The 20031-nt window shown below is 39.1% G+C and overlaps 1 protein-coding gene across 9 annotated transcripts in view; it reads right to left on the reverse strand.

Annotated features, from left to right (window-relative positions):
• Nucleotides 1-20031, reverse strand: part of nipbla (NIPBL cohesin loading factor a) — a 27858-nt gene continuing 7827 nt past the window's right edge. For 2 of the 9 annotated variants that reach the window (XM_016669466.1, XM_016669465.1), the window contains 41 exons: nt 19823-19913; nt 19399-19620; nt 19053-19310; nt 18197-18942; nt 16273-16483; nt 15977-16153; nt 15569-15742; nt 15158-15319; nt 14961-15067; nt 14782-14868; nt 14396-14627; nt 13506-13657; nt 13289-13369; nt 12867-12967; nt 12583-12709; nt 12419-12501; nt 12116-12248; nt 11711-11854; nt 10330-10416; nt 9741-9961; nt 9489-9591; nt 9243-9341; nt 8927-9073; nt 8143-8277; nt 7860-7958; nt 7690-7743; nt 7495-7603; nt 7243-7373; nt 6806-6946; nt 6617-6710; nt 6294-6448; nt 6079-6169; nt 4815-4988; nt 4443-4633; nt 4209-4316; nt 3552-3752; nt 3237-3383; nt 2347-2723; nt 1733-1907; nt 1386-1583; nt 1-1306 (listed from right to left, as the gene is read on the reverse strand). In XM_016669466.1, coding sequence (XP_016524952.1) covers nt 941-1306; nt 1386-1583; nt 1733-1907; nt 2347-2723; nt 3237-3383; nt 3552-3752; nt 4209-4316; nt 4443-4633; nt 4815-4988; nt 6079-6169; nt 6294-6448; nt 6617-6710; nt 6806-6946; nt 7243-7373; nt 7495-7603; nt 7690-7743; nt 7860-7958; nt 8143-8277; nt 8927-9073; nt 9243-9341; nt 9489-9591; nt 9741-9961; nt 10330-10416; nt 11711-11854; nt 12116-12248; nt 12419-12501; nt 12583-12709; nt 12867-12967; nt 13289-13369; nt 13506-13657; nt 14396-14627; nt 14782-14868; nt 14961-15067; nt 15158-15319; nt 15569-15742; nt 15977-16153; nt 16273-16483; nt 18197-18942; nt 19053-19310; nt 19399-19620; nt 19823-19913 — 6891 coding nt within the window. In that variant the 3' untranslated portion in view covers nt 1-940. The remainder of the gene's footprint in view (nt 1307-1385; nt 1584-1732; nt 1908-2346; nt 2724-3236; nt 3384-3551; nt 3753-4208; nt 4317-4442; nt 4634-4814; nt 4989-6078; nt 6170-6293; nt 6449-6616; nt 6711-6805; nt 6947-7242; nt 7374-7494; nt 7604-7689; nt 7744-7859; nt 7959-8142; nt 8278-8926; nt 9074-9242; nt 9342-9488; nt 9592-9740; nt 9962-10329; nt 10417-11710; nt 11855-12115; nt 12249-12418; nt 12502-12582; nt 12710-12866; nt 12968-13288; nt 13370-13505; nt 13658-14395; nt 14628-14781; nt 14869-14960; nt 15068-15157; nt 15320-15568; nt 15743-15976; nt 16154-16272; nt 16484-18196; nt 18943-19052; nt 19311-19398; nt 19621-19822; nt 19914-20031) is intronic. The other 7 variants (XM_016669469.1, XM_016669470.1, XM_016669468.1 and 4 more) reach the window with 7 other exon arrangements.

Below are 20031 nucleotides of genomic sequence, written 5' to 3' on the forward strand. Positions count from 1 at the left end.
TGACAAAGAGAAGTAGAAAATTTATTGCAGTATTTGTTCCACCAAAAGGGTATGAATCCCCTTCCTCGTATTACTAGGGTGACCTAATACAACAAAATCTACATTTACAAAATATCCTCCTGCAATAGGCCACATATACTGCATGCGTAGTTCGAAATAGAATAAATTATATTCAGAGGACTCTGCCATTGTACAGCATGGACAAATAAACGTGAACAAAAATAAAAAATCTTATTTTCTTTTTTACTTTTTTTTCCCCCAGATATCTAAAAGCTAAAAGGAAAAACCCATCAGGGTGCTAGTCATATAATAAACTCCAAAAAACACTTTAATAAGAACATCAAAAAGACTAATTTCCAACATTCACTTAAGGTTTTATTCTTTTTTTTTTTACAGCTTTTTTTGTATTCAGAGATATAAACATTTTAGTTTTTTTCGTCATGTTAAACTATGGTACAGTGGGAGTAGAAATGAACGACTAGAATCTGCTGCACAACAGCGAAGGAGCTCCCACAACAATGTTGACAAAACATTTCCCTCCAGGTCTCTCTTCTGATAGCCTTCTAAGGGATAATTTGGGTGAATTATTCCTTTAATGCCTTCAGGATTCTATCCTCTGAACATTTACACAAGCAAAACATGAACAAGTCCCTCTAATATAAGTCTCGTGTTTTGTGTCATTTTTGCAAGAGTTAAGTCATGTAAAAGTATGTAGTGTCAAATATTCTTGCCCTCTTGTGTTCTCTTACAAAAATGAGGAAGAGGGGCTAGGTAGGAATCCAGTGAAGTTTGGCTGTGTTGTTGGAGGTGACAGGTTGAGGAGGAGGAGGAGGAGGAGCAGGGAAGGAGAGGATTTTCATAAAGTAGAAATGGAACAGGGGAACCGAAACAAACAAGAACAAAAATAAAAATAAAAATAAAATAAAAAATACAGGAGCCATTAGCTAGCCCCTCCCTCCCGTGCTGCATATAGTGAGCGTAAAGTCTGTACAACTTTGTTGCTCAGTTTGTGGTTGCTGGTCAAGGCAATCTTTTTGTAAATGATGTCCGACTCCTTAATAGTGTCCACCCAAGGCACCAGTTTACGGCCGTCCCTTTTCTTGGCCTCTGCCCAGGGTCCCGAGTAAGAGCCTGCCATCCAGTGGATGGTGTATCCGTTGGGAGTCTTTTGGGTGACTCGAGCTATTTGCGGTCGGTCCTTGTATTTGGGGCAACAGAGGGCGATCACATCCATAGCTTCCACCGTTTCACTCATTCGGCCTGGATCCGAGGGGTCGCCGGCTCGCCTTGACCTTCGAGAGGACTGCCGAGGGGAAGAAGTTTTAAAATCGTTAGTTTCAGCTCAACAGGAGCGACTAAACATTGAGTGAATCTATCCGTCTCACCCCTGGGGTCCTTTCGTCAATATCGCTGTCGTCGTCATCCGTCTCTGGGCCCGCCTGATTGCGGGGGCTGGGTCCCGACATGGGCCCAGAGCCTCCCAACAGGGCGTTTATGGCTTTGTTTCTGATGTTGGCGCTGGCAGATGCCTCTCCTTCCTCGTCCTCTTCATCTGGATCCAGGTGTTCCATCAGAACCTTGAACTGTGTGCAACAAAGAGACATTTATTTCAAAGACCAGCAACTTGGTACCATCTGGAAACAAGACACACTTAGGCGACCCTGTCAAAGAGATTACAGCGCAACGTTTTACAAAGACTGATCTGAAACATATCTGCTGCTTTATTACTTACGTCCAGATACTGTTTGACTATCCGCCTTTTTACATCCTCCGTCAGCGAGGCGTTGCTCATGTTGTTGAAGATGAAGTCCAAGGTTTGTCTTGGGTGGAAGTTCACGTTGTTTTTCCTGTTCACTGCTTTATCGTACACCTTCGCTGACTCCGTTGGAGAGTACTTCTGGATTTTACTGTTGAGAGACGGAGAACGCTTCTTGAAATTTCAAGAGTTGAGCGATTCCAACTTTTGCTGAATTACCCAAACATGTAGCATGCGCTCTGTTCTAGACTCCTGATGACAACAGAGTCACGAAATGAGTTCACAACTAAGGCTGAGGATGGAACTCAACATTATGGTGATGGTAAACAGGCCCACCAAACTCAAGGACTTCAACTTTATTAGAAAGTTGAATTATCATTATGCTGATAAACATTCTTCCACTGACTATTGAAAAGGGTAAAAAAAAAAATGTTGACATTTTGTTGTTAAAATGTAAATAAAAAGTCTGAATAATTTGGAGCCTTAGTATATATTTCAATATTTCTAAATCTATTATTCCTTTTGACTACATTAAACACGACACGGCTGAAAATGATGTAGTCTGAACATGAATTCTGACAGAATCTTACCTGTCAGAAAATCCATACAGGTTCTTTAAATGCTGTTTGAGCACGAGGAGAAGCAAGATGCCCTGAACCGCATTGGCGAAGTCCAAGAGACCTATGGGATTATCTGGCAGAAGCCTCATTACTTTTTCCACATCCTCAACATCCAAATCCTCGAAGTCAGATTCCGAGCTGTCTGAGTTTTCAATGGGTCTTCTTGACTTCTTTGGCCGATGCACCACTTCGTCGTCATTGTCTTCGTTTTCGTCACTGTTGCAGTTTTCCTCTTGGTCACTTCTGGAAGAATCGCAGTTCATCTTTCCCTCTTCATCCTCACCATCAGACGTGTTTTTCCACACCTTTACTTTCTTTTCCTTCCGTCTTGGCTCCTTTAGCAGAAGCTGAAAAGAAAAAAAAAAAAAATTCACGAAAACCTAAAACCACTAAAAAAAGATCTTGTTTTTTTGTCTGTGGGAAGCAACATAATTATTGGTCAAAATAAAAATTGCTACGTAGAACTGCAGGGCTATTTAAAATATAAAATAAAGTTCACCATATGTCTGCAGTGGGGAAACTTTAAACATGAAACGTGGAAAAAGAAAATGACGTAACAACGGTGGAAGGAAGGAATCAGAGGTGGGACATATGACTCTAGGACAAAAAGAATATATAGGAAGGACATGAGGTTGTGGAACACAAGGAATTTGGAAAAAAAACAGAATTGTATTGAAATGCAGAAGACTGACCAAAGGACACTTTAGACAATGGAGTATGGGATAAAGTCTCAAAGAACAAATATTTTTTTTAAAACCTTTTGTTCATACTTATGCAGACCTAGAAGACATTGAAATCAATTTTTTATGCTTTTTCAGACTTCTCTATATTGTGGAGGAACACTGATCCTGTCAACTTACCTCTTTAAAGGTTTGCAACAAGTTGCTGCCAGAAACAGACAGTGTGATGTCTATGTGGTGCATGATGAAGAGCGGCTCTTCTTGGCTCTGGTATGGGAAACAAGCCAAGTTGTCGGCGATAAACAGCAGCATGTTTACTTCCGTCTTCTGCAGAACCGCACGAAAACAAGGACAAAACAGATTTACAGCCTATGACAATTTTACTGCACTGACAAACAACAACTCTTCCTTAAAATAAACGATTACTTGGTATGTGATTTATAAGAAAATACCAATTTGCAAAAGGGTCTACAAAGAAGTAGAGGGTGGACATACAGCACTGTCATCAAAGAGGTTCAGTAGTGAGATGAGGAAAGCCCTCCGATGTTGCCGGTTGCCCCGGATCATCGTGTAGAGGTGGGAGCAGAGAGCAGAGTGTGTCTCATCGTGCCTGAAGCCTCTTACAATGCTTTTACGAGATGAATTGATGGCCTGCTGCAAACTGTACGACATCTTCATCCCTGCAACTGCCTTCATCTGTAATGTTATGGTGCGGAGAAAAAAAAAAAAAAAAAAAAAAAAAAAAAAAGAGTTTAAGAGTAGGCAGAAATTTCAAACCCTTGTTTGTTGAGGTCTAGTAAATCTGGCTGTTTTTCTTTTAGTTCTATACAAGAAAAAAGGAAACATGCATGTAGAATATGTTGCAAAATGTTTCATACTGACAATTCTGGTCTATAAGCAGCATGTAAAACAATCAATCAGTTACAAAAATATGTTTTCAAAGAGTTTTTTTTATGTCAGAGTAACAGTAAAAATATATTTCAAAATGTTAATTATTCTATTAGCAATACAGCAGACTTTGTCTAAGGAAGTCATTAAATAAAATTGGTTGGCTGTACTGTTGCTGTGTGCGTTTTTTTTTAATTTTTTTTAATTCGTTCTTAACTTTAACAGCAAAAAAAACAACAAAAAAAACCTTTAATAGCATCTTACATGGATGAATCCGGTGTATTTCTTGTCAATCTCCACCAGCTGCTGGTCGGCTTTGTTTCTCATGCTGGGCTCTGGGTCTGTTCCCATGGCAATGAGGTAGGGTACACACTGCAAGAACCAAGAAAAATAAAGTTGGTTGACGTGACAATGATTGTGACGTAGTTCTGACGGAGACAGTAAACAAAAAAAATATATATATATATCTGTTATTGATTTAGATATTTGACATCTTGCCTGTACAGGATGAATGAGACCCTGGTTGAGCGTCAGAGCGATGACATTGAGAGCAAAGTGCCGCACACTGGACTCTGTGTGAAAGAACGCCTCCAACACCTGTTTTAGATACAGCTGCATAATAGAGCTGCTCATCCCTGATGAAATGTCTCCCATCTCTTTCAGATCCTCCTGTTTGGACAGTTTCTTCCCTAAAATGATACAAAAACATTTGCAATTTTCTCCAAGATGATCGTATGAAATGAGAGCTAATTAAAAATCCCAGACCACTTTTTCATGACATCGTTATACTCAAAATACTGTGTAAGAAGGTGCAATCCTAAAGTGCTTAGAAGAAAAACAGAAGTTACGTCACTGATAAAATTAACTTACATTCTCGGTCTGCTTCCTGCATCCGTGAGTCTTCTTCTTGCAGGTACGTCTGCAGGTTTTTAAGGACCTGGATTTTGAGGTTGATGGAGGAGGAGGCGTCGGCCAGGATACCGTTGTACAAGGATTTCACCTCAGGCACAAACATCTGGCTTGGATGCATAATAACAAGAAAACCTGCAAGAACGCAGTGGAATATGATTGATCAGATATGTCTACATAACCTCATTCTATCATCGACTAATGCAATTGGTGGCTTCGCCAAATATATGTAAAAAGGAAGAAGGAAAACGGTCAGGGAGGTTGCCCATGGCAACACTAAGGAGGCTGCAGGAATTTCTGGCAAGTCCTCCCTTCACATATCCTGGCAATCTCCTGTATTCTTTGTATGTTTGGACTAAGAGTTTTGAAGATTGAAGGAAGGATTCAAGCTTGACTAAAATAAATAAATAAATAAATAAATAAATAAATAAATAAATAAATAGACTTGATGGGAACTGTTAGGTCTGATGAAACCAAACAATTTTTTGTAGCATAATTCCAATCGACAAGTTGAGGATCTGGGTTGCGTTCCTTCAGATAGTGCAGTTTTATGTCAAGGTAAATTAAATTATGAATAGTTCCAAATTCCATTTAGCCGACAACTTTCAGGTGTCTATTATGAAGGAAGAAAGGAATCACTAACTGTGAACAAAAGACAAAGATGGAATCTGATGGATTTGGTGATCATTACAAAGTCATGATGCAAAGTCATGATGCATGTTGACAGACTCCTAGCAAAGGAGGAGGAACACTGTTTCTGAAATAATGATAATAACAAAGATCTTTAAGATGTACACAATTATACAGCAAAGTTGTTGTCGCCGCTTCCCAACTAATTAAAAGAGATTTTCAGTTGAAGTCACCTGACATCTTAACAGAGTCGTATAGACATTTGGAAGCCATTGACATTTTGTCTGCAGGAGCAAAGCAATATTCTGAAAAGATCTTTCGACCAAACAACTTGGCTTGCTATTAACGTGATACATGCATCTGTGAATGAATAAGCCAGAAACAAACTAAGTATAACTTAGGCCAAATGGAAATTTGTGGAAATACTCCCGAAAAACCCACTCATATTTCTGTCTGATCTGAATTTATGCTAGATGTTAATCCTGGGAACATGAAAGCCTTATAAAAACACAGAAGAGTTCAGGAAAAAGGAGACAGAAAAACACCTGCAAGCTGGGCAAAGAGAGATAGAAAAAAAAAAAATTGTGACTTTTACCTAACCCAATGATGGCTTTGGTCTTGACCACCTCATCCTCATGTTTGGTGAAGTACAGCAGGAGCTCAAGAACCTTCTCCTTGATAATGATCTGTGAACAGCAAACATGCCATTTAATAAATTAGTCAAACCTGAAGTTTCATAGCCTTAACATTACTCAATTAAGTCAAAGCTCAAACTCAAAGCTTATAATAATGCTAAAGTTGTTGTCCCACCTTGTTGGTGCCCTTAAACTCCTCCAGATCGAAATCAAAATGTCGACCGAGGGCACCCACAGTGAAGAGCGATCGCAGCAGAAAAGGCTTGTTTGCTACTAATGTTGTGCTGTTGGGATCATCTTGATGCTGAATCTTGAATTTGTTAAGTGCACCTGAGGGGAAAAAACACCACAGAATGAAATAAAATAATAATTATAATGAAAAGTTAATGTTTTGTATTTTTATGTGTAAATGAAAGACCAGACTTGTAAAAAGACAACTGGAATACTCTGTTACACGCCACATTTTACGGCAGGCATTTTTAAGTAAATATATCTCACCATAGAATTTATTAAAGCAAGACCACACAAACTTGTAGTTGTGTGTAACTTTGTTTACGACTGCTCCGAGACAACTCACACAGTGCTGGACCACCTAAAATAAGCAGAAACACCGTTATTGTTAAACTTGAACTGCAGCATTTTATTTTGTAAAACAAAGCAAGCTTGTGAAGAGGCACCGTCACACACCGTCATGCCGTATTTGATGATGAGCTTCATAAGGTCTTCTTCAATGGTGGCAAGAAAAGTTTCACTTGGGTGCTCCATTAAGGGGACAACTAGCTCCAAGATCTTCGCCACATTGCAGATAACCATGAAGTCGTTGGCAGTCTGCAGGGAAAACAAACGAGACATTTTACCAGGAGAATCTGTTATACTGGCCTCAAGTAACTATTCACAGAGGTGGCACCAGTTCAGGACAGACATGTTGCAGGTGCATCTCAAAAAACATGGTGCAAAAAAAAATAAAATAAAAAATCTGTCTCAGAATATCTGACTTTTGGTGATGGTAACCAGTAACAACCTGGCATGTGAAGCAGATGTGTTGAAGCAAATTACTGACTAAATCTGACTTTATAGAGCACAATTAATTGATGGTGCAGCGGAAAACAAATAACAGAACTTACGTTACACTTTGTGGTCAGATAAGGTTGCATGGTCATGGCATGTTTGACCATGAGCTGCGCTCTGATCTTGCTGAACAAGTATAAGGTGGTGATGCATGCCACAAGCCGTGTCGAGTTTACTCCTTTGTTTTCTGCAGAAAAAACCCCCAGGAAATAAAAAACAGAGTCATTACTTTGTTCTGAAAACAGTCAAATAAAATAAAGTTTCTATAACATCAACCATTTGGATTCTATAAGGAAAAACTTGTATACCTGCTAGAGACTCTTCATATTTAAGAATGTGCTCGACCAGATTGTCGACTAGTTGAACACAGGCCTTTTTAGCTGGTTTATATGAAGCATCCTCTTCAGATTTAAGAAGCTGGAAGGAAAAGACCCAATGGTTAGTTTTACAAGACTTTGAATATAAATTACGACAAAATTACCAGCCACAAAAATTAAACTCACATTCTGCAGAAGCTGCTCAAACCAGTCGTAACCAGTGTCTCTACAAGCAGCAACCTAAAAGGATGAGAAATATAAAAGGTTCACTGTGAAACTAGAGTAGAATAGAGATAAAGTCTTGCATAAACAACATTCTATAATTACATACAAACCAAAAAGGCAGCTAAACTTACAACATCAGTGATGTTGAGAATCTTTCTGGTCATGGTTTCCTTGTCATGCGCTGGAGTTGGAGTGAACCACAGCTTCTGGAACGTCTCATTCACCAGTTTCTGCACATAAGTATTGTTAAATATATTTTATGTTCTTAACAAATAATTGTTCTCTTAAATCAGACTGATTCAAAGAAAAAAATATCTAAATGTTGAAAAAAATACATTTATAGTTTGCTTTTATTAAGAATAGAGGAAGCAAAAAAAGAAGAAAAAAATGATGATAAAAGGATGCTGCAGGTACCTTGATGCCTTCTTCATCGTTGACCCTGCGGATCATCTTCACACACATCTCAGTGATCTTACTGAAGGTTGGTTGCTCCAGACAGATGTCTCTGAGAATCTTAATTACCCGCTTTCTTACACTGATACCGGTGTCCTGTACATCAAAAATGATTTATCATATTATAAAAGCAAATATATTTACTGTTCTGTAAAGCATTACACTAAAAACAAGAAGTTTCAAATCAAATAGATGCATAAAGAGCAAGGACGCCATTTCACCAACAGATGGCAGTATAAGACAGTAACAACAAGTGAACTTTGTATGAACCCTTCTTCACATTTCCATGACAACCAGCCCAACAATGTCCATATGTTCACTCACCAGATGCAAAGTTCGAGACACTAATTTTTAAATTCCTTTTCCGTACATGTGGTTTTAAATAATCCAAATCAAAAAGGAAAGGTTCTTCGCTAATCCTGTTGTTTCAAACCACTTCATTTTATTCATGTAGCAAGAAATACTTGGCATTAATTAACCATTTATGTAAGTGTCAGCTAATACCTGCAGCATTCATTCATGTTATCACTTTGACATTTTGAGACCAATAAGTTATTTTATGGGAGCCTCTAAAGTCTCACCACTGATGACGCCAACATGAAAGAATGAACATATTTGGCCTGCAGGCAACAGTTGTTTAAGTATTTAGACACTATAACTGCTGTTCCTAATTGTACTAACAAGTTCAGCAACTCCCAAAACTTTCTGCTCTACACAATCCTACATAATTGAACAGACAACTTACCAATATCCTCTCAATGAGCATATCGTAGTACTGCTCAGTGAGTTGGGGTCTGCTGAGCACGAACTTGCCCAGCAGCTCCACAGCTGCCTCTCTCACGCTGGTGGAGTTATCCATCAAACGGCCATGAACGCCTCGCTGCATGTCAGACTACAAAACAAAGGAAAATAAAAGCGCAAGTTTAGCAGTATAATAGAAATTTATTCCAGAAACGATCAGATATAAATAAAAGGGTCTGTTTACAATAAAAAAAATTTAAAATTGCACAAAACTGGACCACTGAGACATGTTCGTCACTAATATTCGTACGCTCACGTACCCTGGCCAGAATGCTGGGGTCTACAGCCACAACCTCCGACAAACACTTCATGGCTTTAGTCCTTACAGCGATGGCACTTTCCCCAAGAACTCGCAAAATCTATTGAACAAGAAAATAAAGCATAGAAAAAAGTGTTTTATAGATTACTCTAAAAAAAAAAACATGTCACCATTATTGATGTTGATGACATGTTTCAACTACTAACATTTACTTTAACTGAACAGATGTTCAGGTAACTCATCTTACCTGTGTTAAATAAATATCAAAGCTCTGGGCAAACGGCCTCATGGAGGCCAAATAACGCACAATTAGACAGGAGTCTTCATAGTCCACAGTGTCTGAGTTCATTCTGTAGAGAGGGAACAGATAAAAGGTTATAATTAAATCATTCTAACAGTGTATCATATGATGGCAAAAGATCAACGAGTCTATTAATGCACACATCAACAATCAGATTAGACAAAGACTTTACTATGGAGCCCAATGTGAAAAACTTACTTCAGTGTGGTGAAATGGGATGGTGTCGTCTTAATGATGTTACGCAGGAACTTCTTGCGTTTCTCTGCGCGCTGCATAATTTCACCAGTTGTTTCCAACTCCTTCGCATGCTGGGGTCCGTCTGATGAGTCCTCATCCTTCGGATTCTGGTTCCTCATGGACTTCTCAGCCTCGGTTGTGGCGTCGCGGAACCACTGGGCAATGTAGAACTTTCTGGCAAACTATCACACAAACACTACGTATTAGATTAGACTCATTTGGCAAAAAGTATTTTTCTTAGACCGAGGTACTTATAAATTGTAATGATTAAAAATACAATGCATGAAAATACAAAAAATATATAATTAGCAACTATTTTTAATTAGTACATTAAAAATCAGATGTTTGTTGAACAGAACACAGGATGAACTAAGTAAAAGATCTGAGTGAGCATTCATCTAAAGAGAGGGACTTTACATAGATTGCATGTAAAAAAATTTTTTAATTTTTGTAAATATATATATATATATATTTAGAAAAAATCAGTGTGTGGTTCACTGTGCAAAACTGTTTTGATCTCAACGCTTTAATAAGCCTGATGTTAACTCACCATCAGAGAAGGATCCGTCTCAGCATTTTCTTCCATATAGTCCAGTAAAGCTTTCTGCAGCTGCTGCGTCTCATCAGTCCCTGGAGACTAGACGGTCACAGAGACAGATTAGACTCAAATCCATCAACAACAACAACAACAAAAAAGACAGGATGTAAACAGCAATCAGTAAGCATCATCTTTCCTATAGTACATAACTCTCTTTGCAATTTTATTTGGTATTAATCCAGACTCAAAGACATTGATACATATTATTTAGAGGTATTTCATGAACCTTTAAACCAGCATTAGGTTTGCATTATGTGGTAATCCACAAAAAAAAGTTTAGTGTTATTTATTTACAGGGAAAATAGAAGCGTAGAGGTAGTGCACAATAATCTTCCTGTCTGAGAGTATGCACACAACAAATTTCTTCATAACTGTCTGAAGCAGAAGTAATGGTGAGAAAAGTAACTTTGCATTTTCTGTTCACTGCACATTTCACATCAGAAGATCATCAGTAGTGCACAATCTCCAACCTCTGCTGCCTATTGACATTTACCCTCTTTGTTAATAACCATCCGATGCAGGTGGAACAAGATTTTAAAGGCTCATGAAAAAGTTCATTAAAAAGCTGAAATATTTCAAAGAGTGCAGCGGAAATCCAGCTTAGAACAGGAACAAACTCAGACTAGCTGCTTGCCTCAGCCTTTAGGACCAGCTGACCTGGGTTTATTTTACATTTATGCTATATGAAAATGCCAATCTGCCACAGGAAAGACATTAACTGCTTACAACCTTTCAATAAGACTTCACTTTAAAACTCTAGGTGAAAAACAAAGCGACAGTCATGGTTCATATTAAAGCCAGATGCTTGTAAAATCACTGACCACCTTTATGGCACAGACCTGCAACTCTACAACAGCTCTGAGTTTGACTTCTGATATCAGACATAAAAGTCTGCAGCAGATTTTTCATCTTACTTAATTCACAAAAAGGAGGCTATATGAATTTTCCAAGCACATCCACTCCCAACCACACCCATTTATAGGAAATATAATACATTTAGGTAGAGAAGACCTACTTTGTTATTATTTTAAACTGTGCATAAGTAATTTAACCAGTGAAAAGTTGTTTTAGGTTTCAAGATGGGTAACAGTTTAATCCATTTGAGAGTTCTCGACTTGACATTATGTTTCACGAACCAGAACCTCCCCCTAAAAGATCACTTTCGACCAAGTCAAATAAGAGCAAAATGACTCAGATTGTCAACTAAGGAAAAAAGGTGCAAGACTGTGAATCAAAATAACCAGCCATTGGTAATTACTAATTCAATAGGATCAATCATCAGCCAGTTTCAGTTTCATGGTTGAACGCTGGATGCAATGACAAAGTTTTCTACCTGTTGTAGGATGCGATCGATAGATCTCTGGTCCATCCTGCTAGTGACGGCGTCCTTCCTGAGTCTGGCAGCCACTGTGCCTAGGTAGTCCAGAGACGCTACTCTCAGAGCCATTTCTGTCTGCTTATTACTGAACTGGTGTACCTGACGGGAATAAAAGAGAGAAGTAGAAAAAAAAATACCTTAACAACAAAGCAATGCAAATTGCAATGATGACTTATTTACATGTGTATGGAAAATTGTTATTTCATTGTCACATCCAGGTCAAAGCTAATTATCTGAACAAAGCATGAGAGAGGATTGATTTTCAAAAGGTACCAAGTGGTTTTGGTTTCAACCAATCTAACACTAGCACTCACGCACAGATTTAAATATCTTCAGTTTCAAATATTTCTCCATACTAACCAACAGTCTTCCAAGAAGACTGAGCAGCAGCTCTGCTGCAGGCCACTCCGGTTTGTTTACAGTCGAGAGCAGGTCCTGGACAAAGTTTTCAAATAACGGTCGGTAGTCTTCTTCTCCCTGCTTGCTGCCACATCTGATACAAAAAAATAAAAATGGTGAAGGATAAGATTGGTTAATAAATGGTTAATGTAGTACCAGAAGGTTTAAAGATTCATCTAGTCATCATCATAATAAAAAAATGATGACTGAACTTAAATATTTATTACAAAAGTACAACATAAAGGGTGAAAACAATCATTTTACTTTTTGAGAAAGACTGAAAGGAAGTTTTGCGCTGTCCGCATAGCCGTCTCATACGAGTTGGTTATCAGGACGTCCTGATCCACCTTAAAACAAAAAAAGATTAATCAGAAAATAAGTTTCCCACACGGATGGGAAGAAGGTTTTTGATCCGTTTGCTCTCCCACCTTGTCATACTCTTCAAAAACATCCTTGTCACTAGGGAGATGGACCACACACTGGATCAGCTGCAGCACCAGCGCGGTCACCATCTGGATGTACATCGGTTCTCCATCCTGGTCTGAGCTGTTCAGTCTAGCAAAAAAGAGACAGCACATTGAGTTGGCTGTCACCACGGGCAACGAGCGATTCTAGGGCTCAAAGAAAAATGATACATTTCATTTTTGTTCCCCTTTGGTGCCTACAACAGTTTATTTTCGCGTCAAGAAGAACAGATGTTTAATCAAGCTACCTGAAATTCCTCAGAGAGCGCTTGCTGGTGGGTAACCTTGCCAAAGAAGTAAAGATCTCTTCCAAAATCAGCTGCCGATGCTTCTCATAACGTGAGAAAACCTGCAACACAAAGAAATGATTTACAAATCTCCGGTTTTGCAGAGCGGTAGAAACAAAAATAAGACATGGTGGAAAAATAAATCAGATGTCAAATCTAACAATGAGTTACTTCTATGTATTATTTCAGATACATAGAAGTATCTGAAATAATACTTCTATTATTAGAAGTAACTCAATACTTCTAATACTTCAATACTTCGTATTGTCAATGAATTGACAATACGCCAAGTTATTGGCGTATTGAGTTGGCGTATATAGACACGCCAATTCATTGACGTGTCTATATAAAAGCATTTTTTTTCCTTTAGAGAAAAGACTCACCGCTGTCACAAGCTTAATGGCACATAACTGCAGCTCACTGACATTCTCCACAAAAAATGGAGTTATTCCCATAGAGGAAACCTGCAAGACAAGTTAAAAAAAAATCAATAAATGATATAGTTTGTAATTTAATGCAATTCATACCAAGCTGAACAGTAGATTCCAACATTATAGTTATTTTTATTTTACATATATACATTTTTGTTGTTTTTTTTACCTGTAGGATGGTTGTGTCCGTAAGAAGCTGGATTTCTAGAAGCTCTGAAATGTTGCTGACGATGTCACAAACTTTGTTGTACAACATCACAATTACACGTTGTTTGTGTGTTGAGCATTTGGCACGCTTTGCCTTGGAGCTCAACATCCCACCTGGAAGGGGAAAAGGAAGATGTTAATTATTGACAAAGAAGTCAAGTAAAAAGATTATTTTTCCTATAACATTTTCTTGTGTGTGTAAGCACATAGGAAGACAGCTGGTAGCATCATAAAAAAAATATTTGAATAAAATGTAAGAATCCATAAATTATCTCAATGATCACAGCATTCAGAGCATCATTGGGCTGAGAAAATGTGTTTTCAACTCCATGAACCATTTCCTGGAATAAGGAGTTTTCTGAGTTTTTTTGTTTTTTTTCTTTCTTTCTTTTTTTAACCACTGCCATGTCTACTGGGCCAAATCAGATTACCAGAATATAAAACTACTCCATAAAAAGCCCTGGCAGGAATTTCTGAGGTGAGTTTCCACAACAACACTTTCAGCAACAAGGGAACCTTTTTGGGACGGTTTTTCTCCCACATTTGCTTCCATGACAGGAGGCAGAGCCAAATCAGACAACTAACCTCAGCTAAAAACAGCTGTTGAGTTGCACCTTTTCATAAGCTTTGGAGTAACTTATAAATAATGTATAATTGCTGTGACAAAAAGATTTTTACAGATTTTTTTTTTGCCTGTCAAAAAATTTGATTAATCTTTGAAACCAGTAAAGATAATAATTCATAATTTCTTTGCTTAGAAAAAACCCAAATCGTTTAGATAAGCTTCAAATAGACCACTCCATTATCAGACCTCTGCTTTAGAACCTGATGGTGTTCTGTGACAATATTCACCTCCATGTGGGTCCACTCTGTAGACGGGATCATACTGTGGATAAAGTGTGTTCTGAAGGTGAAACTTGGTGTATTGTAGCACCCGCTCAATAACATCCTCTATGTACACAGCCTTTGGCATGTGTGTTGAGGTCATGATGTTAAGCGCTGTCAAACAGGCGTCGGCGGACTTTGTGACTCTCTCCATTATCAAGTCTCTCCAGAGTCTTTCCTCACTTTCAGCATCGTGGTCCTGAGGGGAGAAATGTTTTTTTTTTTTTTTTTTTTTTCAGAAAGCATAATTATTCTCTTAGGACAATAAAAATTTAGTTAATGTTCTGATATTTTCTTTAGAGTCACTGCTATAATTTGGTGATAAATCAGACAATTCAAGGGAAAGCACTCACATGGTTCAACAAGGTAGAGAGCTTGGCTCCATCCTGGATATTCTTTTCAAGGATGTTCAGAAGCTTCACCAATTTATCTGATGGGATCTACAGAAACACATAGGCCACTTAGATCAATGTCTAAAAAAAATCACACATAAATATGAGTCTAGATACAGATATTACACAATCTACTCTACCTTGCTGGTGATGCCCATGGCCTTAATTTTGGCAGACTCACTGCCAAGCTCATTCAGCTGGTGTTTACCAAGCAACAGTTCCTGAGGTATCTCGTCATCATCTGCTGCTTAGAAAAAGCAAACGGGAAAAGAGGTTTGATCAAATTCAAAACTTAAGTGTTTCTGCAAACACAATATAAACCGATGCTGATAATTACCCATGGTAGTGAAATCCACATCCTCCAGATTTTCTAGGATGTTGTCAATGCTTGCCAAGAATCTCTTGAATGTGGATGAGTCCATTAGCTCTTCTTGGGTTAACTTGGGTTCGTATGCTTTTCGTTTCTTCTGCTTCTCTTTCATCTTCATTTTTCTGGCAACTGAATATGGAAAAACATTTTTTTGCTGTGAAAATATTCTGTGTGGACCAGATATAAACACTTTAATATGTAAGCATCAACTTAATTTTCTATTTGCTTTCACAGAAAACAAACACTTTTCTGTGTAAGAAAAAAAATAATTTCAAAGTAATCTATCAAAGCATATAGTATTAACTTTAAAAACCTTACAAAATATGCAACAAAGATCTTTAAAAAGAAAAAAAAAAACTTTCAATTAATTTTTCATACTTTCACTCATGCTGGGTGGAGGCGAATCTTCCTCGGAGGAGTCGCGGTAGCGGCTGCCTGAGCCTCGCCGACCTTCCCGGTTCCCACTCTTCCGGTGATCCCCGGAACCCCGTCGTTCCCTTTCTTCAAACTCCCAGGCTCTGTCTTTGTCTCTTTTGTGACGCTTCCTTGCTGCTGTAAAGAACAAACATGACGTCATTATCACAATTTTCCTAATATAAATGGTCTCTAAGCACGGCTTAGAGACCGTTTGCAGCCATCAGAAGGATTTCCTAGCATAAAACACCATAGGAAGACTAATTAACAAGTAACATCAGCGTTTAGCAATGATAATCTCTAATGATATACTGAATAAAGCATCTTAATATTCCTTAAAAGAAATCTCTCCAGCAAGAATATTTTACTCACACTCTCCATTTGCGTCATAGTCTTCATCTGAGCTGAATTCAGCATATTTGGGCTTCTCGTTTACTGTACTTCGTTTCCTCTTGTTCATCTTTACCCTTTCATACATTGGCATGGTTGACTCAATTTCTTCCAGTAACTCTGGGGGAAGCTCCCTTAAAACCTCTGGATCCATACCACCTAAATATTTGAAAGTATTACCTTAAATTACTAAATAACTAATGAGGAGTAGAAGAAAACGCAGCTAAAAAAACAAAAACCTATTTAAAACAGTACAAAATGTGTCTGGTGTTTCTTACTTTTCCCCGACTTTCCTGAGAACCGGTTCTTCCCAGACTTGCTGTGCCGAATGATTCTCTGAATCTGGTCGACTGAGAGCTTTTTTAACACTACGACAGGCTTGGGTCGCTTCTCAAAGTCCTTCACCAAACCTAGCCTCTCTAGTTTCACCTTAGGCTGGCCCCACATTTGACTTTCAGTTGATCCGCTGTTCTCCCGATCACGATTAATCTACAAGGAAGGAAAAAAGAAAAAGGAAAAAAATGATGTCAAGTTTGAGTACCTTCGAGCATGTTTACATAATTTTAAGACAGCTGAATCTGACGAAATAAAAATAAAACAATGATTCAAACTGACAATGTTTGTGATTTTGATGTTAAGTCCCAGAAACCCAGGAGCAAATACATAAGGAGATATTCCACTTTCTCATGATTTAGGTTAAAGGTCAACACTGTGGGAAATGGTAGAAAATGAGCCAACAACAAAAAAAAAATCATTGCCACAAAACCCAAACAAAACAAGGTATAGAAATTTGTCTTTTTCAATCTTTGATTCCTTGTCCACTGAATTTAAAGCACTGACTAAAGAAAGATGTATAGTTATTTTTGAAAATGACTGAAGTTTACCGTTAAATTGTTGTTCAGTTAAACATGCTTTGAATGTAGACGTTTCTGACTTTTTCAGAGATTATAGCAAGAAAAATGCTGTAAAATATGCAACTGATATTTAAGGTTTAAAAAAATTGTAAAACCAGGAGCTGAACAATAAATCAAACCATAATCATTAACCCAATATCAATGTCTGCAGTAAAGCATTCACCAAGGAGTGGTTGGTTATTATTTTTGAAGTGTCATGCATTCACACGCTGCACGGCAATGATGCGATTGGTCTGTCACATGTTTGCAGCAGCCTTTCATATAAACTACATGCATGATTTTGGTAACTCTGAAGCCAAAACTAACGATATACTGTAGGAAATTTACAAGGATGAAAAACAAAGAAAAGGTGACCTGTTGATTAGCTGGATGAAAGCAGGCAAATACATTTTCCTCTCATTCATAAGACTAAAGCAGACAGTCATAGTTTGAATCAAAAGGAGGAGGTTCTGGCTCTGATTGGTTATCTCTGACTAAGCGGTGTGTTTCTGCAGATGGCAGTAGGACCACAGGGAAGAACGAGGCAGAGGAGCTCGACTTTTTCGCAGATTTGTCTCGTCCTGTACTGTCATGACATACGCTACATTCACGCTGCAGCCTGATGTGATCTAAATCGAAAATGATCACTCAGGCTTGCAGTGTGAACATAAACATAGCGACTGATATCAATGTCTGTTATTAATATTGCTGTTAGATAGCCAATATTTACCAGTATTATACACATTTCTCCACCTTTTCAGCACATCGAAACAAAAACGATCACACCACTGCTTCTTTGCTTCAGTTACACTCCCCACAATGGCCCTATTTTATTTACCCGACCAACACTTATGTCTTAAATAGTTACTAATATTGGTCAATACCGATGTTGGTGTCAATATATCGTGCATCCCTACTATATCCATTCATCAATCTATATCAATAGGTAAGAGTTGACCAAGAGATTTTGCTTTACAGGCCAGATTTCAGCAAACAGTTAGCCACAGTGGAAGATGTCCTTGATGTATTTGCTTTTTTATGTCCACCAACTACTTCTATCTGTATACAAACTTAAAAAATATATATATCTGAGTTTAACAGATGGTTAGGACTGAGTTAATGTGCTAACAAAATTTAAAAACAAAAACCAGAATTAAAAGAAAAAAAAAGAAGGAAAAAAAAAAACTTAAAATGGGAAAACAAAACTCAAGAGTGAGCAGGGGAATGATTTGGTTTTGTGAGATTGCAGGCAGTGACAGCTGAATGATTGGAAGGCGGATATATATTTGGTTTGGTCAGCCCAGATCACCTTGGGGATCTGGAAGTTCTTCAGTGCTCCGGTATGCCCTCCAAGGAGCTGAGCAGGGAAAGAATCTGGGATTTTAGCACCAGTGGAAGAAGAGGTCGCTTTGGATCCGTCTTGTTTACTGCTGCTCCGACCGGGCTCTCCGGCGGCCTGGAAGCCAGACCGGTCTCGATCACTCCTGGAGCGGGAATCGGGGGACCGCCTGTCTCTACTGCTGGTCTCGCTTCGGTGCCTCCTATCCCTGTCGGACTCGCGGTCCCGGTCTCGCCCGTGCTCCGCTCGGTTCGAGGGCTTTGGTAACTCTCCGCGTCTATCTGACGACTTCTCATGGTGTCGGTGCTTGGACGACTCCCGACCTTCTCTCCTGCTGTCGTGTTTATCAACCCTGTTTTTGATGACCTCCGGTCGCCCGTCGGGTTTCAACCGCAAAGCTGTGTCAGAACCTTCCACTGCTGCCGGCCCGCTTGCTGGTTCTTCAGGCCAGCGTTGGGCTTCAAGGGCAGGAATAGGGGCAGCCAGACAGGGGTCGAGCTGGCCGTCAGCTCTCCCTGCCTGCTGGAGGTCGATGCTCACCATGAGGGGAGGGCGACTGGCACCGTTTCCAGCTGCAGTGGCCTCTTGTGGGGTCAGTTTGCCTGCATTGGCCCCTCCTGTGGATCCACTCCCCGGGGCACCAGTGGGGGCCCCTGGTCCTCCTGCTCCAGGCTCAAGAGGAAAAGAGTCCTGTTTTCTCTTCTTAAGTGGCTTGTCTATACAAAGATAAACATAAAAAAAAAATCAATACCAGTTCAGTACCAATTCAATGTATTTTTCATTAACAATATTGTGACATAAAAATGAAGACATCTTTAAATCTCACCTTTGTCTTGAACTTCTTTCGAACACTTTTCACTGGCTGCCTCCCGTTCAATCCTTTCAATTTCAGCCAGAGCATCAAGCTCCACCTCATCATAAGGTGAACTGGGGGGCTGGAGACCACCAGCTCCACCAGTCTGTTGCAGGATCTGCTGCTGCTGCAGTCTGGCTCCCAAATTAGGCTGAAGAACTGGAACTTGCTGAAAGCCCAGCTCTGCCTCAATATTGTCAGAGTTCTGATCCATGCCTGGCCCAGCATCGCCTGACAAGATAAGCAAAACACACCGTGTCCAAACAAGCAAAAAAATTAAACAACTATATTCAAGTGCAGATTACTAATAGACTAATACCTGATGGATCGGATTCATTTGACTTAACCCTGGATAGCTTGAGGGTGAGTTTGGTCGAGTCCTTGTTAGGAGAGCTAACAATGTCATACATGTCTTTCTCCTCTTTCACTGTGGGAGTTTTCTTCCTCTGCTGAAGATGCTGCTTCTGGTCATGTCCGCCTTCCCTGGGCGACGACGCGTAGGGAGGCGGCGACTGGAGAATCAGCGGTGGGCGAGAACCCGCTACAAACAAGCAGCAACACAGAGAAGCTCATTTTTAAAGAATGAAATCCACCTTCCATTCAATAAAATAACCTCCGCCAGAGCTACTGAGGCTTAAGCCTATACACATTCATTAAATACCAATTGTGGAGTTTGACGCTGATTAATAAAGTAGTCAAAGTTCTAGGACTGTATTGCCTGTTTACTCTCTAAGAGCCCTTACGTTTGGGTGTTCCCTCACTTGACGTTGGAGAGCAGCCCGACTGAGGAGACCTCAACTGGAAAGAAGGATTCCTCATGGCTGAATCACCTTCCTGCAAAACAACATTGAGTGGTCCATTTACATCAGACACTGGCTTAAAAGTTTCCAAAACATGTGCAAATACTCTGAATATAAAGTCCAAATCTAAACAATCCAAACAATTAAATTAA

The sequence above is a fragment of the Poecilia formosa genome, unplaced genomic scaffold, assembly GCF_000485575.1.
Source record: "Poecilia formosa unplaced genomic scaffold, Poecilia_formosa-5.1.2 Scaffold25, whole genome shotgun sequence".
Taxonomy (NCBI): Eukaryota; Metazoa; Chordata; class Actinopteri; order Cyprinodontiformes; family Poeciliidae; genus Poecilia; species Poecilia formosa.